Raw genomic sequence first — 19149 nt, 5'->3', positions numbered from 1 at the left:
GAATTGAGAGAGCGAGAGAGAGGGCGAGTGCGAGTGGGAGCAGGAGAGTCCGCGTGTGATATTTATCTGTCAATATGGTTGTTGTGCCTGCCCTGGGCGCCGCCGCCGTTTCGGTGGGCGGGCTGCTCTTCAAGGCAAGCGCCGCCTCGAAGGCGGCTGCCGCAGCGGGCGTGGCAGCCGTGGGCGCCTCAAAACTGGGCCTGGGCATAGCCAGCGCCATTAAACTGACAACCGCCGTTGTCGGCGTCGGCAAACTGACAATTTTACCATTTCTAATCGCCGCGATAGCATACTATAATTACGATCTGTTCGATCCCGAAAATCGGCCCTTTAATGTGCCGCAGGTGGAGCTGGCCTATGATTTCATAATCATTGGCGGCGGCTCGGCGGGCACGGTGCTGGCCTCCCGCCTGTCGGAGGTGCCGCACTGGAAGGTGCTGCTGCTGGAGGCCGGCGGACAGGAGACGGAAATATCGGATGTGCCGCTGCTGTCGCTCTATTTGCACAAAAGCAAAATGGACTGGAAATATCGGTAAGCCGCCGCACAGAGCCTTCACAGTGACCCACTTTTGCTCATTAGCTCTGAGGGACGGACAGTCGAGTCGAGCCAAATGGCTATAATAACAACAACAATATAAATGCCGACAACAACCTAGCCCCAAGTACACAATTGTCATTCGGTTTGCCACCTTTCGGTCAAGTCAAACAAAACACGCCCCGGCGACTGGCCCGCAACGAGCTGCGGCTGCGGCTGAGTCTGAGACTCGGTCTGAGACTCGGTCTGAGTCTGAGTCTGAGTCTGTCTGCTGATGCGTCACATTGATGACTCGCCATTTCCATAGCCATTTCCATATTCAAGTCCATTTGGGCCAATCTCTTGGCTCTTCGCTCTTCGCTCTTGGCTGTTGGCTGTGAAATGCCTGGCCATGGCCAAGAGCTGCGCATCGTTCATTGATTTAGACCTTTTTCTCATTGGATGCGTGTCCGAGTAAAACAACGTTTATTTCTGGCTAGCCAAACCAAGGCTGCAAGCCGGTTCGCAGCGGGAATCCCAAACTATTCTTTATCATAAGCCAAAATCAGCCGAATCGGCGGAAGGAAGCATATCTGAGCCCGTAGGGCATATACATATATTCTTGATCTTGATCCGTGCAAACGCATCTATCTCCGATAGTGGAACAACAACAGACTTGAAGCTTAACAATTATATTATACTAAGCCATAAGTAGAACGCGTTAATCCTATTTCGATACACCCATTTCTAATGATTTCGATTAATATCGATTTCGAGATGTGGTTTGCGAAGGTTAGCATAACCTCGAGCAATATATATAAATATATACTCGAGTTATAACTCGAGAATTAATAAACCTAGATACATAAAACTTGGTATGTAGGTTAAGGTTTAGTATAAAAAAAAGTTTAATAGTTCACATTTTGGATAAGCCTCTTTTTTCTAGAATCGGAAAGTCATATTTTTATACCCTAATCCCTTTGAATGTGAGAAGAAAGGGTATCATGTTTTTGTGCAAATGTATGGAACAGGCAGAAGGAAGCATCGCCGACCCCGTAAAATATATATATTCTTGATCAGCATCAATAGCCATGTCCGTCTGTTTGTCTGTCCGTCTGTCTGTCTGTCCGTATGTATGATCGCAAGGATCTTAGAACCTTTAAGAGCTAGAGACTTTCGATTTTGAAAAAAGGTCGTCCTAGTGCCCCGTTTCCAGGCAATCGATAAAAATCGATATCGAGTTCTGTTTGAGCTATAGTCAACACATTTGACAGGTAGCTTCCAGAATAGTATATGCAGATAAAGTTTTTTTAAAGTTTTTATCCATCTCCCCGCCGCGAATTGCATTTGGTGTTGGTGGAAGAAGGCTCAGGGTATCTTCTAGTCGGGCACTCCCGACTGGATCACTTTTGCCTAAAATAAACGTATCCACCATGATAGTATTGATATTTGTTATGATTATATATCTTTATACCAAAGCTACGAATATACAAGATTGATTAATATTTCAGCTAAACAAAGTTGATTACATTTTCATTGCTTAAAGCCAAATGTCAACTAAATTGTTTCCAAATCGTGTTTACCTTTGACTTTGTTGGTGGACTTAGCCCAGATGTGAGACAAATTTGATGGGCTTTGGCAAGCAAATAATGCCAAAGTTTGTCTAGTCTGGCTCTTAGGGCCCAGAGCCTGGCTGGCAAATCGAAATATTTGCTTTGATCGTGCTATTCATTTCTGTACCTGGCTACGCAGCTACGAGCCCGAGCACAGCCTCAACGCTTGGCAACACTTTCAGTTAGCAGCAATCAGTCAAAGTATTTGGCTATTTGCGATCTCTTTTCACACACAAATGGCAAATGGATTTTATGGGGAAACACTTTGCCTATAGACTGTTTTAATTTGCTGCCAAAGCCGCGCTGGACAATGCAGATTTTTGCATTGAATAATGCATTCATAATGAACAGAAAAAAGCAAATAGTTAAATAAAGGAAAAAGAGAATGCACTGTACAGTGTGCACATTGCGTAACGAAAAGCCGCCTGTCATATTTTCTATTCACAAAAGGAGCATAATCGAGCAACAGACAGAAAGTATCTTTAAATAAAATAATGATTAAAAGCAGCTATTTTGCTCAATCTTCATTATCTCGAAGACTCTGATAGCTAGAGTTAGCAAATTAGGTATGTAGGTTCGTCTTAGTCTCTCAAATCGATTAGGCCTGTGTTTAGGCACGCACAGCTGCGAAATTCGGAGTTATCAGCGGATATTGGGGAATTATATAAGGAAAACGCAGAATGTTTACTTAATATGCTCTACAACTTTATCTAGAGCTTAGCTACGCAGTTTGGCAGCATTTAAAGATCTCAAATAGACAAATATTAATGAAAGTTAATTTCTATTCCTTAGCCTCAAGTTTAGACAAAGAGTTAATAAATATTAATGGAAGAATAAAGGAGTGGAAGGATCAAGACTGTTTCCATGTAAACTAGTCTAAGAGTTTTTATACCCTTGCAGAGGGTATTATAATTTTGTCGTGAAATGTGTAACGCATAGAAGGAGACATCTCCGACCCCATAAAGTATATATATTCTTGATCAGTATCAACAGCCGAGTTGATATAGCCATGTCCGTCTGTCCGTCTGTCCGTCTGTCTGTTTCTATGCGAACTAGTCTCTCAGTTTTAAAGCTATCTTTATGAAACTTTGCAGAATTCCCTCTTTCTGTTGCACGCAGCTCATATGTCAAAACCAGCTGGATCGGACCACTATATCATATAGCTGCCATAGGAACGATCGGTCGAAAAGTAGGTTCTTGTATGAAAAACATTTTTGTTTATAAAGTTATCTTGACTAAACTTTGTATTTATTAGTTTTACTACGCTCCCCATATATATGCAAAATCCTATTAAGATCGGGCAACTATATCATATAGCTGCCATAGGAACGATCGGTCGAAAATTAAGTTTTTGTATGGAACATTTTTATGTTTTTCAAGATATCTTGACCAAACTCGGTATTTATTAGTTTTACTAGGCTCCCCATATATATGCAAAATCCTATTAAGATCGGACCACTATATCATATAGCTGCCATAGGAAAGATCGGTCGAAAATTAAGTTTTTGTATGGAAACCTGTTTTGTTTTTCAAGATATCTTAACCAAACTCGGTATTTATTAGTTTTACTACGGTCCCCATATATATGCAAAATTCTATTAAGATCGGACAACTATATCATATAGCTGCCATAGGAACGATCAGTCGAAAATTATGCTGTTGTATGGAATTTTTTTGTTTTTCAAGATATCTTGACCAAACTCGGCATTTATTAGTTTTACTATGCTCCCTCCACTTATGCAAAATCTTATTCACATCGGGCAACTATATCATATAGCTGCCATAGGAACGATCGGTCGAAAATTAAGTTGTTGTATGGAAACCTGTTTTGTTTTTCAAGATATCTTAAACATACTCGGCATTAACTATTTTCCCTGTGCTTCTTAGATACGGGCAAAGCACTATGAGCATTTTGAAAAGGTTGGGTCTGCAAGGGTATTAAATCTTCGGTGTGCCGAAGATAGCACTTCTTTCTCGTTTATTTTATTATTATCATTTTCATGCTATTAAGGCAAAAGTGTAGAAATTTAAATTTCTTTTAAATAATGTCAATTATATGAATGAGTTTTGATTTAGATCATAGTTTCAGGTAGATCTGGGTAAGATAACTTGGACTTGGACTCAGCTCCAGCAAGCTTCATTCTCCCTTAAAGAGTATTTAAAGGTCGGCATGCTGCTGTTAGCTGTTCCAATTCGTTTTATTTGGTAGTCAAAGCAATTGAGCGTTTGCTCGCGCTGCCTACGTGACTTGCAGCTTGAATTGCTTGCGGTTTTTAGAACGAAGAGTTCCTCCACGAATAAAATCGAGTTTGCAATTAAATCAAATTAATGTGCCTCACTCTCTCTCTCTCTCTCTCTCTCTCTCTCTCTCTCTCTGTCTCTCGCTCTCTGACAGCCTCTGCAATGAAAACTCTAATGAAATTAGAACACGCTACCGTTAGGAACAGTTTTGTTGTTTTTATCTCAACTTTTCTAACTCTTGAACCTGATCACCTGTTGCTAGCCACCTGTCTGCTTATTATTCATGAGCTGGCGTTTATTTTGTGTTCGAACGCTTTTCAATACCGTAATCTATTTAACTGTTTCGGTAGGGCCCGGCTTGGACCCTGCCCTGTAGCGACCACAAAAATTTCACTTTTATTCGAGCTAGCTCGTTTCTCTCTCTCTCTCTCTCTCTCTCTCTCTCTCTCTCTATGTATATATATGTGTTTTTTTGGCTAGTCAGAATTCCATTGGCATTAGCATACGGCCAAAAGCTGTTACCATAGACACACACCAGGCACACACACATACACACATAAATTCCAATTGGAACAGCGCAAAGCATTTCCAATTTTCTTTTCATTTTGCGGCGCCTGCATTCGTTTGTAATTGAATGCAGCAGAGCGGGGCAGTTGCCAGGTTTGTTGCCTGCCGCCTCCCGGCTAAATGCATACGAAATCGAGAGAGAGAGAGAGAGAGACACACACATACACCTGCGCCTACATAGAGTGGAGTGTGTGGCAATCAGCGCCTGTTTTCCGCGCCATTGCATCACTTTCGCGTGGCAGGGGCAGGCGGTGGCGGCCAATCAACAACAATAACAACAGCAACAGCAACAACAACAACAACAAGCTGCAACCCGCAGCAGCGATTGCATGTTGCCACTTTAGCTGGCTTTAGCTGGTGTGCGATGGCTAAGGCCAGAGCCCTGTCCCCACGGGCGGCAACCTAATCCCTGGTCCAGCGTCGTTAACATATTTTGGTATTTAATGTTTGTGCCGCAATCTGCCAGATTCGAGTTGTGTGAGAGCTCTTAACCGAAACTGAAATACACTGCTTGCCACATCGCTTTTGTTGCACTTCAATGATTTGCATGTGGCAAATGTATTTCGAAATATGATACACAAATATTTGGATATATATATTGAACATATTTTTCAAGAATTCGTGCATTTTTTTGTTCGCTCTCAGCCTCTTTTTTTTTCAAATCACATGCCATGTGGCAACGCTTTGGCGCGCAGTTAAACTGAATTACAATTACATTTTGTTATCTAAAAAGAAATGTTTAGGCTGTGTGTGGCAACGCTTCTGCACTGAGTTGCCAGTAGCTTTTACTTTATCCTTTTCTTTTAGCGGGATAATTTGAATATGAAATACCATATGGCAACGCTATGTCGCAAATATGGCAACCTTTTTATTTAATATTTAGACTATTCATATTTGTTTTGAAGCTTGTTTCATCCTGTTCTCTTAACTGGTAAGATTTTAAATTTTTTGCCATCTGGCAACGCTGTGTCGTAGGCTTGACCACAATTATTCTCTTGTTAACAATATTTGCGATTTTTCTGCTTCCTCTTTCTAAAATTGAGTTTTGTATTGACATAAATAACCAGGTGGCAACACTGTCCGCCTAACGCGTTTTTAATTGTATGCATATACTTATTATGTGGCAATATCACGTCAAAAAGTTGACAGCAGCTTGTCAAGGAATCGGTCAAATAGAAATTCATAATAGTTTTACATAAACAAGAAATTAGTTGGTGTTGCCATACATGCAAAGCACAGCCAGGTGGCAACACTACCTACAATTGACTGCATTTGAGAGCACAAGATGGTGATTTACAAAATGTTAAAATTGCTGTAGTTAACTTTAGCAGTAGGTAGAGCAAATTAGAATCAAGATAAATAACAGTTGTGGCGCGCTTTTACATACAGTTGACATGCTGTTAGCACGCGCTGTATAAGTGGTTAGCGGGGGGGGTTAGCTAAGCCTTAGTGGGTTAATTGGTGGGGATTAACTATGTCTTAAAAACAACAAATGTTGGTTTTTACAGCGCTCTTCGCAACATTTGACTCTTATGTTACGCAGCTGTAGGCAATTAAAATGCTGTTAAATTAATAATGTTAGTATTAACAGCGAAGCTTAACATTTATTGTGATAATGAGTTCTTGGGCAACACACATAGATTAGGAACACGCCCATTAGGTTCACATACACCTGACTCAGAGAGATCAGGCTTGTCATCTCCTGCTGCAGATCTGTTGCTGTTGCTGTTGTTGTTGTTGTTGCTTTTTCTGTTGGCTTATGTAATGCCTGAACGACCCCAACAAATCGGCATCGTTTGGAGCGTGCAGTCATAAATGTCATCGCCGATAGTTAGCGCCCAAAAGTGAATATTCGCCTGGGCCGACAGCGAACACCCAAAGCGAATGCGTTCGGATGTTGCACATCAATCAGAAATGTTTGCTAGCCAAAAGCATGAGATGAAATGCTAAAGGGGCGGCCAGGTGTGTGTGTGTTTGTAGAGGAACTGGCCCGAACCGGCATATCCTACAGCAATTTCTCAATCTAAATGCGACGAATGCCAAATGGCCAAAACCGGATCGAAGCACATAAAGTGGGTTAATCGGTTACAGGCTGGAAATGGCATGAAATGAAATGAAACACCAGACCAGATCGGAGAGGCAACAGCAGCAACAGCAACAACAACAGCAACAATAAGAGCAACAACTGCAGCGCTGAAAGTTGAAGCGAGCTGCCTGCGCGGCCTGTCTGGCTGCCTGGCTGGCTGGCCAATTGCAATGAGCACAATTGCCAATCAAAAATACATGAAACGCAAACAAGCAACAACAATGAAAATAACAACAACAACAACAACAGCGTCTCAGCTGGTACGTGAGCGCGACAGGCTTCTGTGAGTAGCTTCGAAGTGAAAAAAACGCTCAGCAGAGACGCTCAAGAGATTGGCCAGTAAGAGATATACTAGCCGACACACACACACACACACACACGCACACGCACACTGGCACACTCACTCACACACCTGTCACTGATATGTCCAAAGCGTCATCAACAATTTTTGTGAGTGTGTGAAATGTTTCTATGCGCTAAAAAACATTTCACAATTTTTCCTTATTTTTCTGCCATTTTTTTTTGGGGCCCGTACAAATCAAAAGACTTAGGACACGAACTTGCGCGCACTAACAACCAAATCAGGCAAATAGCAAAACATGTCAAAACAAGTGTTTGCAATTGTGAGCGTGTCACAAATGGAGACCTTGACTTCAGTTCGCGACATCTATGAACATTATATAGACATATATAGATATATAATGCATAAGTGTCTGGCTTTTTACTGGCCAGTTTGTTCCGGCTGTCAATTGAATTAACATTTAAATTTGCAATAATCGAAGCACAAAATGTCGCTGAAATTAGTTTAACAAATGAACAACGGGCCCATCATGCAAATGTGTTTGCGTTTAGTTAAGGCTTTAAATGTTAATGTGACGTTAACAGCGTGACGTTAACATAACTATAAACAAAAAGCTGTTTAAATTCCACTTGGTGTCAAACTCCAGCGCTAAAAACCCAAACAAATGTAGCTGTTAGGCACAATTGTGTGTTTTAGGGCTTAGCAAATACATCCTTGGCATTTAAGAGACATACTAAATAGTTAATAGATCTTCTGGATGTTAACAGAGAGGGGAATATTGGTATTGTGGCACATGTGTGCAACAGGCAGGGGTAGGCTACTTCGAGTCCATTATGCATATATATTCTAGATCAGCGTCCGTCCGTCTGTCTGATTCTTTGAGAACTATCCTGTCAGTCTTTAAATCAGTCTTAAATCATCGGTGGGCCTTTCTCACTTTCTCGTTCTGAGTTTTCTTAAACTTCTTTTAGATAAGTTTATGCAGCACATTAAAATGCTGCCTAATGAACTATTGAGCTCTTGGAAATTGAGTTTTTATATATGAAATAACATTTGTATTCCTCAAGATAGTTAAAGAGTTGTCAACTGACTTGTGAAGACTTTATTTATATGTTAATATGTAAGCGCCATGCCAATTTATATGTACATATATACTTGTATAGATGACCATAAATATATATGTGTGGCTGACATTAGCAGGCTCAGGCTGTGACTCCATTTAGTTGGCATTTGAAACGCTTCGAAATGGCAGAGCATAAAAGAAGCGGGGCGAGCGCCCATAAATAACTAATGTGCCAAATAATTGCCCTCCAAGAGAGGGCACGCAAAAACTGAGCTAACAATAATTGGTAACATTTATGTGCGCCAACTGTTAAATGGCTAATAAAAATACGCACACGAAAATTGCGTCACATGTAAAATGAGACGTGGACTGCGAAGAGCAGAGGGAAAGTTCAATATTTAATGACAGACTCCGGGCCAAGTCGACTCGAATAACTCGAATGATTTATTGAGTCAAGGCGCATAGCCAAATGACGCCCAACAATGCGGCACAGTGGTACGAAAATCGATACAGGTGGCGCCCGAAAGAAGACGGCCAAAACAAATGCCAGCATATTAATCAAGTCGCCAGCTCGGGCAGGCGTGAAGAAGCGCAGACAATCAAAGCCAACGCACAATGAACAAACATAGATAATCGGCAGCAAATCGACATGAATCGATAAAGCAACAACATCAACAACAACAACAACATGACATTTAAACACTTTCGTATCCGAAACTCTAGACTCTTTAATCTTCAATTGACTAACCGCAATCTGAGCTCTGCCGTCTTCCATCTGCATTCATCTTTGTCTTGTTTGCAGTTGACTTGACCAAGTTTTCCGCAACTGACATTTCGTTTCCTTTTTTCTTTGTTTTTAATTATCGAATACCCTGTATGTTTATTTGTAGCTGTCGGGCGGGCATCATGTGTTGTGTGTGACCTTGTAAACAAGTTAAAAGAAGAAGCCAAATCTGAGCTCATCAATGTGGAAAACCAGGTGCATGGGACTCGAAGGGGCAAAGGCAGTTTGTCCGCATTGTCAACTGACCATTATTTGTTTCTGGCTTTTCAGTTGTGTTTATAGAATTTTAAATGCCATCACAGTTCGATTAACTTTCTTTGTGCACTCAGTCGCTTGATAAGCGACAACATTTCATATACAGAATCTAAATTTCAAAAGAATTTCGGATTAGCTGTGGCTCAGCTATTCAATAGAAACGAATAACATGGGCTACTTAAAGCCCATTAAATATTTTCTATATATGTATATTCTTGATTTATTTCCCGAACCGAATTATCGAATGAACCAGCTGAACTCAGTTACCATAAAAGCTAGGCATAACAAAGTTTTGTATCTATGAATGAATTTCATTGGGGATTCGGATTAGCTCATCAATAGCTCAATAAAGCAAACTAAACTACGTCATTATAATAAAAACTCGATATTATAGAGCTATTCTAGGAGGCATACGCACGATTTTACTATTAGATCCCACGGGGTCTGCGACTACTTAACTGTTTAATACCTACTTAAAGTATTTTCTTTATATAGCCCAACTCATTTCCCCATCGAATGAACCAGCTGAACTCAGTTCCTTTAAGAGCTAGACATTGTAAATTTGGTATCTAAGATCTCGTATACTTATTATATCTAGAATTTATTAGATATACGTATTAGCTCATCGCGCTTTCAAGTTTTGCAGCCAAGTTAATTAAAGATATATATATATATATATATGCTCAGTATTACAGAGCAAGACTTTATAGCAAGACTTTGATAAATAGCCTATTATATTATAAAACTTCACTTTCAATAAAAATTCAATAATATACGCTTAGTATTACATAGCCCGACTTTAGCAATAGATCTTACAGGGTATTCGCTAGTCGAGTGCGCGTCTCTGGAGCATGTTGAAATGTTTTGTCATGTTTCAAGTTAGCTGCAGTTGTGCTGCACTTGCTGAGCTCATTGTTGATTGTTGATTGTTGATTGTCGATTGTTGTTATTTTCATTTGCTGTCATTCAATTTGCAGTTCGTGTCGCCTGCCGACTGCAGTTTCCTGTATGTTTAACAAACGCGCATAACGGGACAATGGACGAAACTAATTAGCGCAGCCAGCGAGCGGAGAGAGAGAGAGAGCGAGAGAGAGAGAGAGAGAGAGGGTGCGCGGCGGGTGGGCGGTTAATTAGACCAAAAGTTGAGCTAAACATGGGCCTGCAGCAGGCTGCCGACGAAAGCTGGCCGTGAGAGTGGGAGGAAATTCCTGACCAAAGTGAGGCAGCGCAGCAAACAATTGGCAACAGATGAGCCCGACTAGCAGATACCCCGCAGCCTCCTCTCCATACTATTTGTGGGAAATGCAGTCTTGGGTATCTTCGGTGCTTATAGTCCGATCATCGTGAAATTTGCAATGCTCAAATATAACATACAAAAGTTTGTGCATGCCAAGTTAGGCGTAACTAGCTCTTATATTCTTCGAGCTATGACTTAAAATCGATATTAATCGATATTATGAGTTATCGAAAATAAATGATGGGGAGTACTTCATCTAAGTATGGTATATGAGCATATATTTTTTTTTAAATGTCAAGTCTGTGCCTTTATAGCTCGCAATTCAATTGCAAATTGCAATAGAACAAACTGTTTATTTATTCTTCACTAGTTAATTGGCTCAAAGTAATCCACATATTAGTTTGGGAAATTTGTTTGTCTTGTATACCCAACTTGAATTTGATTATTGCCAACAAAGTCAACAAAATTTTGAGCCCGTAGGCAAGCCAAAGGCAGGAAAACTCTCGCAACTATTCATTAATACTCATTGCTACTCATAATGAGTACTTTGAGTACTCTGGTATTTTAATCCCAAAACGTACGCTCTTTCCCCAAGGCAAACGAGTTAAATGCCAAATAATGCCGCAGATCATGTACAATTTGTGGTCTGAGTTTCAACTGCACAAAGCTTTTTCCTAATCAACAACACTGACGGCAATTGTTGTTAGTTGCTGTTAGTTGTTAGTTGTTGTTAGTTGTTAGTTGTTGTTGTTGATGCTGTAATAAAGTTGCCCACTGGCCAACAATTGTTGCCCCGTCTACGTTTTGTTGCCAGCTTCTGTTTTGTTTGCATTACTGCCGCGGACGGTCAATGGCGCGTACAAAGTGGCTGTCGCTGCCGGGGAAGGGCGTGTTTGGGTGGGCGTGGCCCTTGAATAGCTTAGCTAATGCGATTTTATTGTCGTGCGATGTTTACCTGTTGATTAATGATGAAAGCCCTGCCAACACATTCGCTAATTGTTTACGTTTTCTCTACCATCTTCTCCATTACACACACTCTCTCTCTCTCTCTCTCTCTCTCTCTCTATCTCTCTCTCTCTCCCTGTCTAGCACTCAGCCTCAGGCGACGGCCTGCCAGGCCATGAAGGACAAACGCTGCTGCTGGACACGTGGCAAGGTGATTGGCGGCAGCTCCGTGCTGAACACGATGCTCTACATACGCGGCAATCGGCGGGACTTTGATCAGTGGGCGGCATTTGGGAATCCCGGCTGGTCGTTCGAGGAGATTCTGCCCTACTTCCGCAAGTCGGAGGATCAGCGCAATCCGTACCTGGCGCGCAACAAACGCTACCATGGCACAGGTAAGTTCTCGTGCAGTTAACCAACCCCGTCCGCCTACATAAAAGCCTTTTTAAAGCGTCTTTAAAGCTTTAAGTCAGCTTTATTGAATGCATGCAATAATTACTTAAAGCTTTCGGGTGCTTTAAGAGCGACGTTGACTGAATTCTCCAATAATTGGAAGGAAATGCTTTTTAGCACACTTTTTAAGTTCTTGCATGCACAAGATTCATGATATTATCTGACTTTAGCTTTAAGTAATCTACTTTATGGTATTTGTATACGGCTTATCAAGAGCTTTCAAAGCTTTTTTTTAAACAATTAATTTCTTGTGATGCTTTCAAGCAGCTTTCCCGCTCAGCCTCTTTATAACCCTTTCGCCTGTCGTCCACCTTGAAATACTTTAATTAGAACACATTCATTGCAGGTGGCCTCTGGACAGTGCAGGATTCGCCCTACAATACGCCCATTGGGCCGGCCTTTCTGCAGGCCGGCGAGGAGATGGGCTACGATATCGTCGATGTGAACGGAGCCCAACAGACGGGCTTTGGCTTCTACCAGTTCAATATGCGTCGCGGTTCGCGCAGCTCGACGGCCAAATCGTTTCTGCGACCGGCCCGTTTGCGCTCGAATCTGCATGTGGCGCTCTTCTCGCACGTGACAAAGGTGCTGACAGATCCGCAGACGAAACGCGCCACCGGGGTGCAGTTCATCCGGGATGGCCAACTGCAGAATGTGTATGCGACGCGGGAGGTGGTGCTGGCCGCTGGCGCCATCGGCAGTCCGCATCTGATGATGCTCTCGGGCATTGGCCATGGCGAGGAGCTGGCCCGTGTCGGCATACCGCTGGTGCAGCACTTGCCCGGCGTCGGCCAGAATCTGCAGGATCACATAGCGGTGGGCGGGATTGCCTTCCTGATTGACTATCCCATCTCGATTGTGATGAAGCGCATGGTGAACATAAACACGGCGCTGCGGTATGCCATCACCGAGGATGGGCCGCTGACGTCCAGCATTGGGCTGGAGGCGGTCGCCTTTATCAATACCAAATATGCAAATGCCAGCGACGATTGGCCGGATATGAACTTCATGATGACCTCCGCCTCGGTAATGTCCGATGGCGGATCTCAGGTGAAGACCGCCCACGGTCTGACCGACGAGTTCTATCAGGAGGTCTTTGGCGAGGTGAACAATCGCGATGTCTTTGGCATATTCCCCATGATGCTGCGGCCCAAGAGTCGCGGCTACATTAAGCTGGCATCGAAGAATCCCCTGCGCTATCCCCTGCTCTACCACAACTACCTCACCCATCCGGACGATGTGAATGTGCTGCGCGAGGGCGTCAAGGCGGCGATTGCCGTCGGCGAGACGCAGGCGATGAAGCGTTTCGGTGCTCGCTTCTGGAGCAAGCCGCTGCCCAACTGCAAGCATCTGACCCTGTTCACCGACGAGTACTGGAACTGTTTTATCAGGCAGTACACGATGACCATCTACCATATGAGCGGCACGGCCAAAATGGGGCCGCCCAGCGATCCCTGGGCCGTCGTGGATCCACAGCTGCGGGTTTACGGTGTCCCCGGATTGCGTGTCATCGATGCGAGCATCATGCCGGCCATTACCAATGGCAATATACACGCACCGGTTGTCATGATCGCCGAGAAGGGCGCCGATCTCATCAAGCAACTGTGGCTGACCCCCACCACGAAGCCCACGGATCAGCAATGGCGCACGAAGCGTTCGCTGACCCCCGCCAATGAGACGCTCGCGGAAAGGGTGCGACAATGGCCATTGCCAAGCTCGTAGCGGGCAGCGGGCGGCGGGTAGAGGGGTAAAGTTGTGAGTCGACCCGGAGGCATATGCTGATCACTCAGTGACAGTTGCTTAAAGTAGCTTTTTAAGCTTGAGAATAATCTTGTGGAAAAGAAATGAAAGTCAAGCGAAAGCGCATCGTGACCAGTTTGTAGAGCTTTGGACTCTAACTGAGCTTAAATGTCAGCAGTCAATAGAATTTAGCTTAAATGAGGCTTTAATGTACTTTCTTAACCAGTTTCCAAAGCTCTTTTATCCTTTTTTAGGGCTCACTAAGAGCTTTCCTTTAATTTCTTAAACAGTTGCTAAAGCTTTCATGCTTGATATTGCTTATAATCTTAAGCCCAAAATTTCATGTGCTTAAACTTTATTTTGATCAGTTAACGCAAAAAAGCTCGCCAAAAGCTTTTGTATTGAAGATGAGTATTCAGTTTCAAGCCTCATTTTAGTCAACTTAGCTTAGGTAAAAGCTCAGCCAGAGCTTTTAAAAACGATCCGCCACTTAAAAGAAATCCCCAAAGCTCATTCTGTGTGCTGTTGCTTGCACAAGATTAATCTCAAACTACAGCTTTACTTTAAGCTCGTGTCATTGAACCAGGCTCTTTAACCGGGAATAGGTTTTAGTTAGTTAATTCTCGTCGCATGTGCGCACATCGCACGTTTAATTTATTAAGCTTTAGTTCGCTCTGCTGCTCCTATTTCTGTGCGTTGTCCTTAGTCAAATAAGCGCTTCTTGTAAATATCGAGTCATTTATGCTAATACGTTTGTTTGTTTTATACGTGGATATACATATATACTTTACTTACATATATATATACTATTTTTTTTTTTTTGTGCGAGTGTCTGATACTAAATATGAACCATTTTTTTTATACTTCGCCGCGTACACTTGGAGTACCTCAATTAGCACTTAAGTTGGATACGAAGTAATCAGTGTTTGAATTTAAATAGCTGTTATATTTAACGAATACATGAGTAAAAAAAAAATAAATAAAATAAAAATAAAAATAAAAACAAGCCAGGGAAATATTATTTCACAGTGCTTTCCAAAACTGCGCAATTTTAGCGAGTGCACAAGCCGCAATCTGCGATCAGCGAGCACACAAACCTTAAGCCTTAGTCTACTTTACGATTGATTTTGTTGCGAGCTGCGAAATATTATTTCACAGTGCTTTCAAAACCTGCGCATTTTTAGCGAGCGCACAAGCCGCAATCTGCGATCAGCGAGAACAGAAACCTTGAGCCTTAGTCTACTTTACGATTGATTTTGTTGCGAGCTTTTGCTGACGCTCCCGTTCCAAAAGCTGAGCTTAACTTTGAAGCTTACCTGCAAAAAAGAAATTTAAAAAAGGTTTAACTCAGCTTAAGATAAATGCAATATGCAAGCTTTATAAAGCTAGATTTAATTTAAAAAATATTTTAAGCTTTTACGCCTTGAAGCAGTTCCGTTTTATCTAAATTACAATATTGTATATTTAGCACAAATATTTTTGTCAGATAACTTTGAAGATAACTTCTACTTCGTTTAAGCTGAACCCAAAAGTATGCTATGCAAGTATTAGTTCGAATATGGAATTCGAATTTCTCAAGTTAAGCCTACTTCCTAGAGTTCGCATATTAGTTTTGGAAATATCTTTCAATTTTATTAAAGTTGAAAATTATTTGATATATAATTTTTTATAATTTTGCTAAAAAATGTTATAGAAAATATATGTATCTATATATTAATATAACTGGATACTCTTTTCACGTGCACAATATTTTTACAATATGATAGGAAAAATTTAGATTTCACTTTGGTTCCAACCAAACGAAAGAAATATATAATATATGATATATAATAACAAAATTTATAATATATATAATATATGATATATAATATTTAATGCATGATATATGATTATATATCATATATGCTTCAATCGAACGAAACCATTTGTAACTGGCTACTTAAATCAGGACTCTACAACTTATCTGAAATGAAGTAAAATTTGTATGCCATTCAAGATCATTTAGCTTGGATCGCAAAAAGAAAACCTAAATAAATTTTTATTGAGAAAAAAAGTACGAACAGGCAAGCCTTTAGACAGTAGTTATATCATCCATCATTCCAATGTGACATTATTCGTATAAATGTGCGCATCTATCTCAATACAAATTCGCAATATAAATTCTGTTAATCTGTCACGTCGTCGGCATAAGATACACGTTTGAGGCTTCGCACGGAACGTGCAAAACTTATCAATTAGATAATTAAGGAAACAGTTGCAGTTGGATATAAGCGTCAGCAACTGTCGAATAATCGATTGACAACGATTAATATCAGTATTTGCTTGCCACAGCTAACTTAACAAGCGTAAAATATTAATCAATTTCAGACGCAGCCTACTTAACACGCCCATTAAATTGATTAATGTTGCCAGATCACTTACAAAAGATTTATAGCACGTTTTCTTTATGAATCGTTAATCAATTTTAGTAGGCGCAGCCAACTTAACGAACACATCAAATTTTTAATGCTGCCAGATCGTTTAAATAAACTGTTGGTGGATTTAATCCAAGAAAAATGAATCCTAGAAAGCTAGGAAGCTAAAGACACCAATTAGATATATTTTATTGATGAGATATTTTTATTCATTTATTTTTTATTTATTTTTTTGTTTTTTATTAGGGAAAAGCGGAAAAGCCGCTACGAATATCCGAATCGCATTTTAAGTATGGCCTTAGGCAGATGTTACGCAATCTGGCCAGCAAATAATTCAAGGCAATAGATAGACTTTTCCTCATTGTACAAACAATGAGTGCGTAAATTAGCTAAAAAAAAAAAAAAAAAACAATTAATTAAATCAAATAAGTTCACTCAATGCGTTGTCCAATTAGATGCGCCGGGGAACCGTTAAATGGAATTCCGAAGCGATTGCAATTACAAGCTCATTTCGAAGATGATTGCAATTAGGCTTTACGCAGGAGGTTTTTGGGGACGGGGGCCGCACCGTAATGCTGATTGGGGCTGGGATTATAAAAAAAAAACTTAACGATGCTTGAACAATGATACGTATACGTATTGAATAATGCATTGCATATTTTGCTTTTCTTAATATTATTTTTCTATGGAGGTGGTGGCCATTCGGTTGGGCCTGGCCAATGATTTTGTTAACAAAATGCATTATAATTACATAGCGCAGTTAATACTCTGTTCTGAGCTCGAAGATGGGGTATATTCAAGCTTGAAGTCGAGCGACTGGTTTACAAAGATCTTTTATGCAACACTTTTTCACCAATTTTCCACATTTGCGTGTGGAACGGGAGGATGGAAGATGGAGTATATTGAAGCTTAAAACCGAGCGGTTGGTTAACAAAGATCATCTTCCCCCAATTTTCCACAGTTGCGGGTGAAATACTCAACAACGCTGAAAAACGTATTCATTTGGTTTTGATTATAAATTTAAAGACGATCGGAAGAAACTTAAAAATTCGCCCATAAAACCTTTGACATTTATTTCCACCTAGAAGGGTGGAAGCGTGGCGAAAAGTGTGAAACCCAGCACAAATGAATTTGACTAGTAAATTTTTGGAAATAAGTTTGATGCCCATTGAATGATTAACAAAAAAAAGTTGTTATGCAATCGTTTTCCTCGATTATTCCACACTTGCGGGTGGAACTCTTCAAAATCGCGAGCAAATTTCAGCTTCATAACTTCAACTTCATAACCATCAATCAGTCGGTCAATCAGTCAGTCAAGCTGTATTATATATAAAGATTTACTATATGTATTTCCCTGCAGCTCTAAAGCCAAGCTCACCAAAATGATTATAATTATATTCAAAATTGTTATCGATTGAAGAATAAAATGATTATTTATTTATTCTCTTCACAAGAAATCAGCTTCAGCCAAAAATGCTTAATTTTTTTTTTTACTGGGAACAGAGTATCGCCTAGTTGGGCGTCACTAGCGTTCTGATTTTTACTCGTTTTTTTTTTTTGTTTTTGTTTTTTTGATAATGGCCGCAATGGATTTGCCGTTCCGACTCCTCGACTGGCGCCTACGACTTAGGTCGCGGAAAATGGCCATAAATTCAATGTTGCAGCTGTGCTGGGGGGGGGGGGGGGGGGGCAGGGCGCAAGGGGTTGATTTTGCTGCTGCCAGAAATGCTCTCAAGTGCAACGCATAAATATTTATGCTGCAGCAACCGACCCCCAGCTCCCCCTCCCCACGGCACCAGCGACTGTCTGCCTGGCCAGCGCATTGACCGCCCAAAATTGAGCGAAACGAAAGTTTGCCAACTCCAAAAACGGCTTCAATGTCAACCGCTGGCCAAGCGGAGCAGCAGCAGCCCATGTTGTTGCAGTTGTTGTTGTTATTGTTGTTGTTGTTGTTGTTGTTGATACCATTTCACAGCTGCGACTCACCGCGTGGCCAAATGCAGTCAAGCCCCAGCTGGCTGGGAAGTGCCGGAAGTGGAAGTGGCAAGAAATATGCGAATGTCTTGGGAAGAAAATTTATTTGACTTCATTTAACTGGCTAAATTGTGGCGTGTGCGTGTGTGTGAGTGTGAGTGTGTGTGCGAGTTCAATGTTGGCGCTGTGATTCAAGCATGCTGCGAATGCGCTGAGCGTGTGTGTCCCCACTTGGCGAATATCCACAGAGTTCACAGAAAGAAAGAAGCACAAAAAAAGAAGCAGCATTTCAAGCCACTTGAATGTCTTAATGAATGAACAAATGAATGAATGACAGAGTGAATGAAGATGCCGGCGTTGACAGTTGACAGCAGTTCGAGTAGCAAATGTGGGCAACGGTGGTGCAAAGTGGGTTCACCAAATGCACAAGCCGCGTGTGGGTTTCCTAGGGGGGGTCGTTCAACGTTTCAGCTGAAAGACATTGCACTCTGACTGTGAACCTGGCCTGACAATGTCAGAGCTGGAGCTATTGGAGAGCGTGGGAAAGAGAGAGGAAGAGAGAGGGGCAGGGAGATGGAGAGAGGGGGAGGGAGAGATTCAGTTAATTATATACTAGAGTTAATAAAGCCTAAAGGCGAGAGAAAGAGAGAGAGAGAGAGAGAGAGAGAGAGAGCGAGAGAGAGAGAGAGAGAGAGAGAGAGAGAGAAAGCAATGAAGCGAAAGATAAATTTAACGATTTACTTGATTTAGAAGAACTTAAAGAGGATTTTGCGGCAAAGAGAAAGTAAGAGAATAAAAATATAAGAGAATGAGAGATAGGGAAAGGAAGCGAGAGGTAAGGAGAGACAATTTCGATATAAGAGTTGATAGAGTTGGATAGGAGCGAGAATGAAAAACAGAGAAAAAGAAAGGAAGAAAGGGCGAGAGAGATAAATGGGAAATGAGTAAGAGAGAGAGAGAGA

At 41.4% G+C, this 19149-nt stretch overlaps 1 protein-coding gene across 1 annotated transcript; it reads left to right on the top strand.

Moving 5' to 3' along the window:
- Positions 1-39: 39 nt before the first annotated feature.
- On the top strand, positions 40-13787 carry LOC135440059 (glucose dehydrogenase [FAD, quinone]). The gene is made up of 3 exons (XM_064699037.1): positions 40-532; positions 11751-12001; positions 12406-13787. The coding sequence occupies exons 1-3, from the start codon at positions 75-77 to the stop codon at positions 13779-13781; spliced, it is 2085 nt and encodes a 694-aa protein (XP_064555107.1). The 5' UTR covers positions 40-74; the 3' UTR covers positions 13782-13787.
- The last annotated feature ends 5362 nt before the right edge of the window (positions 13788-19149 follow it).

This window comes from Drosophila montana, unplaced genomic scaffold (genome assembly GCF_035044405.1).
Source record: "Drosophila montana isolate Dmon_TW-CO22-7 unplaced genomic scaffold, ASM3504440v1 contig_787_1, whole genome shotgun sequence".
NCBI classification, from domain to species: domain Eukaryota; kingdom Metazoa; phylum Arthropoda; class Insecta; order Diptera; family Drosophilidae; genus Drosophila; species Drosophila montana.
This window is presented reverse-complemented; position numbering and strand designations above follow the sequence as displayed.

What these genes read in the sequence shown, in the direction of transcription:
- LOC135440059 (XM_064699037.1), top strand. Translation starts at nt 75, where the DNA reads ATGGTTGTTGTGCCTGCCCTGGGCGCCGCCGCCGTTTCGGTGGGCGGG. An exon ending in AAAATGGACTGGAAATATCG is followed by an intron (nt 533 to 11,750) that starts GTAAGCCGCCGC and finishes CTCCCTGTCTAG; the next exon opens with CACTCAGCCTCAGGCGACGG. An exon ending in CAAACGCTACCATGGCACAG is followed by an intron (nt 12,002 to 12,405) that starts GTAAGTTCTCGT and finishes CATTCATTGCAG; the next exon opens with GTGGCCTCTGGACAGTGCAG.